Raw genomic sequence first — 6,419 nt, 5'->3', positions numbered from 1 at the left:
CACGCGATTGCCGACCTGTAGAGAGACCGTGGAGTGTGCCCCGTCATCGACCTCGCATCCCCGCGGATCCCTGTGACGTCACGCGCGTCGCGACCGTGCGCGCGATCGGATCAAGGCCGCGACTCGCGACTCGCGAGTCGATCCCCCGAACTCGGGCACTCGGGGAAACCAGCGTCCCGACATCGATATCGTTCACCTCGTGAACTGCTCTCCGTTTATCATGAAGGTGAATCTCTGTCACAAGAAGAGATAGAAAAGGAAACGACATTTAGCAATGCGTGAAAAGTACCACTCGATTTTTCCAAGTCGATTTTTCACGTCGGGGCTGTAACTCCTTTACTTTTATTCTTTGGATCTCATATATTCTTGCCAAGAAATCTAATGACGCCACTGATCTGGCACTGTACAACTGTCTGGCGAGATAGCATTACAGGACTAATTATATTATATGACTCGATCGGAATTATTTTTAAGAAATATAAAAATAAAATACGCGCATTGAGAGTGAATGAATTTTAAGAGGATGCTGTGGAAGATTGCGCTAACTTGAGTCTTGCACTGCCATAATAAAGTTCAAAACGTTGACAACTGATTGTCAGAAAGATTGATTATGTCACGTTCTCGTAAATATAATTGTAAACGAGGAAGCGCAGAGTGACAGCAGAGTGACTTATTGTATCTCACGATTGAATAATATTTCTTACTTAAACTTCAACAAATCAGAATGTATGTATATAAAGAGGCGTGTAAATAATATTTGCAAAAATAATAATAAATAGATGCAAAAGCCGACAGTTTCATTGAAACAATATATAAATCGTTAATCAAAGTTTTATATTAACAGGCATTATCGATAATAGACATGAGAAACAAATATATAGTGAAGACAGATGTACTGCTTCATTGTAACAATCTCATTTGTAATACAAATATAACGTCGGCAAATCAAACGGTCATGACAATATGACTGAAGAGATTACTTACAAAATAATTAGGATAAGATGTAGTGAAATGCATACACAATACACGCATTTCAATCATGATGCAATATCTCATCTATTTTAAATGTTACATTATAAAAGCTATGAAAAAACATGCGGACTTGACGATCCAAGCAAACGAGCTACAAATAATATTGAATTACAAATTAAAATTTAATACAGAACTGTGGAAACAGTCCGCTATTATGACATTAAGAGAAGATTATCTATCTTTTTATCGCATAAAGCGGAATGTAAGCGGAATGACGACAAAAGTATCGATTAAAACGTGAGAATATGAGAGAAAATATACATAGCGACATTTTTTAGGGGTCATGCCCCCTGGGGCAAGCAGTGGAACAGAGGGCTTGGGCCCGACCTGTTCTGAAATACATAACAATCAAGATCATGCCACAGCCAAACTTACATCTCCCCCTACATTCGTTCAACAATGCTACAGACACCTCAAGGTCAGCTGCTAAAATATTACAAGTCTGTCACTTGTGGTATATGCAGAAGACTACATTTAGTTATCGAAATTTATTTTCTATCCTGCGATTTGTACACTTTTACATTAAAAATTATTCTGTAATTTACATGCTCGTATTAAAAATTATCTTGTAATATGTTGTTATATCTTTTTTTTTTTTCAGAGTTCTGGTGTTGGCGAAGCGAGCGTCTATCATGCATTGGTTGTAATATTTTTGGAATTCTTCGCATGGGGACTATTAACCATGCCTATTATTAGGGTACTGAATGAAACATTTCCGGATCATACGTTCCTGATGAATGGCTTGATAATAGGAATCAAAGGAATCTTGTCTTTTCTTTCTGCGCCACTGATTGGTGCTCTCTCTGACGTATGGGGTCGAAAATTTTTTTTACTTATCACAGTGGCCTTCACATGCGCACCAATTCCCCTAATGAGCATTAATACATGGTGGTTTTTTGCCATGATTTCTATCAGTGGCGTATTCGCTTGCACATTCTCAGTGGTGTTTGCATACGTTGCGGATGTAACTGAAGAAAATCAAAGATCACTAGCGTATGGTTTGGTACGTGTATATTATTTTTGTGATTAGAATGACAATATTTGCATTTTGAGGACTAAAGTTTTATTTTATAATAAAAATAATTTGACACAATCACTGGTTATCTAACTTTTATTAAATAAATTTTATTTTGCTTATCCCTCAGGTGTCAGCAACTTTTGCTGCAAGTATGGTAATAAGTCCAGCTTTGGGTGCTTATATTATGAAGACTTATGGAGAAAATCTTGCCGTAGCATTAGCAACTGCTATCGCAGTCTTGGATGTGTTTTTCATATTAGTGGCTGTACCTGAAAGTTTGCCTGAAAAAACACGTCCACCAGCACCTATATCATGGGAGCAAGCTGATCCATTTGCTGCTCTTGGAAAGGTAAAGTACATGTACATTTATCTATAAGTGGATCTAGAATGTTTTTCTACGTTGTCCGACCCGACGCTTCCATCCTTCGATCCCCGCAGTCCTCCGATGTTGGCATTTTTTCACTCATTGATTTATGGATTGATTTTTGCCACTCCAGTCTAGGTCTTCCTCTCTTCCTTCTCAAGCTTGTGTCTTTCATTCATTGTATATGACCATGCCATATCAGTTGTTTACTTTCGATATCCTAGGAAATAGTACCTTCTATTCCTATTTAATCTCTTACCATCTCATTCCTTGTTTCTTCTTGAAATGGATCTTCTCATCGCACCCATTCCGGTTCTCACTTTTTTCTTGTATTTGTCGGTAATTGTCCAAGTTTCTGCATCGTACAGTAATGTACTTTAAACATGTACATATATATATATATATATATATATATATATATAGTATAAAAAAGAAATCTATAAATATATAGTTATTTTAAATTTACTTTGCAGGTTGGAAAAGACCATACTATTTTAATGCTGTGTGTTACTGTGTTCCTGAGTTACCTCCCTGAAGCAGGACAATATAGTTGTATATTCGTTTACTTAAAATTGGCTATGGGTTTCTCTAATCTCATGGTAGCAATATTTATCGCCGTGGTGGGCATCTTGAGTGTGGGAGCGCAGATTGTATTAGGACCCTTAATGAGAACACTCGGCAGCAAACATACTATAATGCTCGGTCTGTTATTTGAAATGTTACAGCTTATGTGGTATGGATTCGGCTCACAAACATGGTAAATCACTTCTTCATTTGCATCATAACAATATTACTCTATTAATTATGCATTAAAATTTCAATAATAATTAAAATTTAATGGAAATAGCCTTATCAAGGTTAACGTTAATTGTTTCAAGGATGATGTGGGCTGCTGGAGTACTTGCTTCTGTATCAAGCATTACGTACCCCGCGATTTCCGCATTCGTATCCATGCATTCTGATGCTGATAAACAAGGATTAGTGCAAGGTATGGTAACTGGGATGCGTGGTCTCTGCAATGGACTTGGACCTGCTATGTTCGGTGTCATATTCTACCTTTTTCATGTTGATCTTAACGACGACACACCAAATCTCCCTTTGAAACCGTCGTTTGTAGACGAAAACAACAGAACGGGAACTAGTACACATCTTGACATAATGCCTCAGGTACATACATTATATCTGCAGGTAAGCATAGTTTATTGTTGTTAGCCTATCTGTTCAGTAAGTTTTATACGTGTAGCATTAAAGTTATTTATTGAAAAGTAATATCTTTAATATTAAAAAAAAGAATCAATATGTTTAATAAATTGTAGACAAAATATATTTAGACAAAATATATTATTATATATGTTGATTTTTAATAAAAAAAAATCAAATGTTTGTTAAATTATATTTCCAGCTTGTACCAGGGCCGCCGTTCGTATTTGGTGCGTTACTTGTGATCTGCGCGCTATTAGTAGCCGCATTTATTCCTGAATCAAATACAATGTCAACAGGATCGTTGCATCACCCATCCACTTCCCGGAGGCCCTCCGGTAAATACGCATATCAGAAATGTACGTTACAGGTTGTCAAATATGCTAAAATGCCAAATATGTTTATGGTGATGGGATTCATCGAAAAAAATTGTTTTAATTATAATCTCTATGGACTTGAATGAGCAATATGAGCATAATAAGATTTATGCGAAAAAGTTTTACTTACAAAAGTCGTGAGATACATGCAGCAAGTTTTACAAATACCATGTTTTACTTATTTAATTGAACAATGTAAGGCTCAAAGTGCTTATTATTTTAGGTTTGTCCTTGGACGTTCAATATGAGGCAGACCGAGTAGGAAGTGGAAGAGGAAAAATCGGTCCGCTATCACCACTAGTCGACAATTGTAACTCCGCCGCGCTATAATGTCTATTAAAAAATGTAAGACGAGCCATATAGTACACGACGAGAATACTTTAGCCAAGCGGTAAAACTTCACCATTAATCAGAAGTGAAGAGGTCGTTACTATGAAATGCACCTGATTTGATCAGCGACTGTAATAGAGTTGTCTATATTGTATTATACTATTTGTTTAAGACAGTAACTAAGCTTGATTTTAGGACTTATCGATGGAACTTAATGTTTAGGTTGTGACAAACAATTTGCACAAGCAGTGCTTGTGCGATAATACCGTGGGTTGATCTCAGAGTCAAGTATAATCGTGTAACTACAAGTGTGTTATGTTGCAAAAAACGTAACAACGTTAAATTAGATCTTCCTTTTCAAGATTCTTGCGCCGACTATTCAATCAGATGTAACAATTTTATGCGAAGTAAAATCAATGACTCTTTATGCAGCTCGCCAACGGCACAAAATGATACATCAATGAAAACTGAAAACCTGTATTTTACTAGAGTTATCTTATGAATATTTGATCCTTTACTTTGATGTCGTATCCTTTTCTTTTGTTACTAATTTATATTATCACATTTTATATCAAGTGCTAATGTAAATTGTGCAACATATTTTTGCATCTCCGTACATTCGTAGCACTAGAAATAGCTTTTACACATTCCTTGTAAGCATAATTTTTGTATACAAAAGCAGCATTAATTGACAATTGAAAAGGATGCAAATTCTTTAAATCGTATTTTCTTTTTGTACAGGTATGATATAGTAATTATTACTTATCATTCTTGAATGTCATAATTTATCTAATGTTTATAGATCATGCGACTTGTTTCTTTATGCACAAACTATTTATTTTAATTCATAGAAACTATAAATATAACGAGAAAGGCCTCAATGCTAGAAACAAGTTATACAAAGTGATAGTTTGTCATTTAAAGACAATGGTAGACATTAACACTATGAGTAAAATGAAATATTAAATTATTAATTGAGAATCAATAGTTCTCTTAAATTATGTGTGTTATAATCGGAATCACATTGATGTTAAAATGAGAAAAAAAAGTTTTATAATAGAATAGAATCTTGTATATATATTTTGCTTCTATTTTACAAAAATATCAAAACTTAGGAGAATGTTTTAATACAGTAGTATTCATTTATATACATATAAAATTTTGATTATTTTTTTGATGCGATTTATCTTTAATTTGTGTTATTATTAGTATGATTATGTAAAATACCAATATTTTTGTGTTTACACAAACAATACAACCATTTTAAACTAACTTGTAGGAAACGAGAAGTTATTTTTTTTCTTTTTTTTTTTAGTTATTGTATTGAATTGGATCTTAAAGTCATTATGCTCTTAAATTCAATTAATCTCGATAAAAGTCAAAGAGTGATTAATGACAAATGCAAAATAGTCGAAAAATAATAACAATAATGTGCAACGCGTCCTTACCACAAATTAATTTCATAAATTTTGATATTTGCACACGTTTGTGATTATCTTTCGGGAAAAAATTCGAAGCTACATCAATTATTTGATGGATATTTATTGGATGATATTAATACTGAATCGTTTTATAAATAAAAGTAATAAATATGTATTTTATACATATTTAATATTAACTCCTTTTTTACATAAGGCTGTTTAAAACAAAACAAGATATTAAAGGTTTCAGTCGATATGGCTTATAATCTTTGTCGAATATATTGAAATTACGTGCGTTTTCTAGAACATAGCTGTATTACAGTAAAGTATTACAGAACGAAGTAGAAATCGTGAGCAGGTGTATACAGTGCAATTACGGTTCTATAGTTTCTGTTTGTATTTCCTTAGAGTTACTTACGAACTCGCTCTCGTACACTGAAGCAAATATATGCAATTGTATTATAAATATACAAAACAAGCAGGAATATTATAATATTAAGAATAAAACATAGAATAAGTCTTGACTCGATCACGAGTTAAGTAATGTATATGTATAATGTACGATGAATGCATTAATAAAAAGTAATTATTTTTAAGATAAAAGTATCACTTGTGCAAATTTCACATTTATGCGATATAAAATATTAAACTATATATATATATATATATATATACTC

At 33.6% G+C, this 6,419-nt stretch overlaps 1 protein-coding gene across 3 annotated transcripts; it reads left to right on the top strand.

The window, feature by feature from the left end:
- Positions 1-1,315: 1,315 nt before the first annotated feature.
- On the top strand, positions 1,316-4,321 carry LOC105624345 (hippocampus abundant transcript 1 protein-like). 3 transcript variants are annotated; one of them, XM_012205704.1, is made up of 7 exons: positions 1,316-1,450; positions 1,634-2,035; positions 2,178-2,399; positions 2,888-3,171; positions 3,293-3,581; positions 3,817-3,973; positions 4,215-4,321. In XM_012205704.1, the coding sequence occupies exons 1-7, from the start codon at positions 1,316-1,318 to the stop codon at positions 4,319-4,321; spliced, it is 1,596 nt and encodes a 531-aa protein (XP_012061094.1). The 3 variants fall into 3 exon arrangements, with proteins under 3 accessions (XP_012061094.1, XP_012061093.1, XP_012061092.1); XM_012205703.1 differs by having other exon boundaries at positions 3,293-3,602; XM_012205702.1 differs by having other exon boundaries at positions 3,293-3,611; positions 3,817-3,977; positions 4,192-4,321.
- The last annotated feature ends 2,098 nt before the right edge of the window (positions 4,322-6,419 follow it).

Source organism: Atta cephalotes, assembly GCF_000143395.1.
Source record: "Atta cephalotes unplaced genomic scaffold scaffold00076, whole genome shotgun sequence".
Taxonomy (NCBI): Eukaryota; Metazoa; Arthropoda; class Insecta; order Hymenoptera; family Formicidae; genus Atta; species Atta cephalotes.
This window is presented reverse-complemented; position numbering and strand designations above follow the sequence as displayed.

Coding starts and splice junctions, on each gene's coding strand:
- LOC105624345 (XM_012205702.1), top strand. CDS start 1,316: ATGCCCCCTGGGGCAAGCAGTGGAACAGAGGGCTTGGGCCCGACCTGT. Junction 1,451..1,633: donor AATGCTACAGACACCTCAAG/GTCAGCTGCTAA, acceptor TTTTTTTTTCAG/AGTTCTGGTGTTGGCGAAGC. Junction 2,400..2,887: donor CATTTGCTGCTCTTGGAAAG/GTAAAGTACATG, acceptor TTTACTTTGCAG/GTTGGAAAAGACCATACTAT.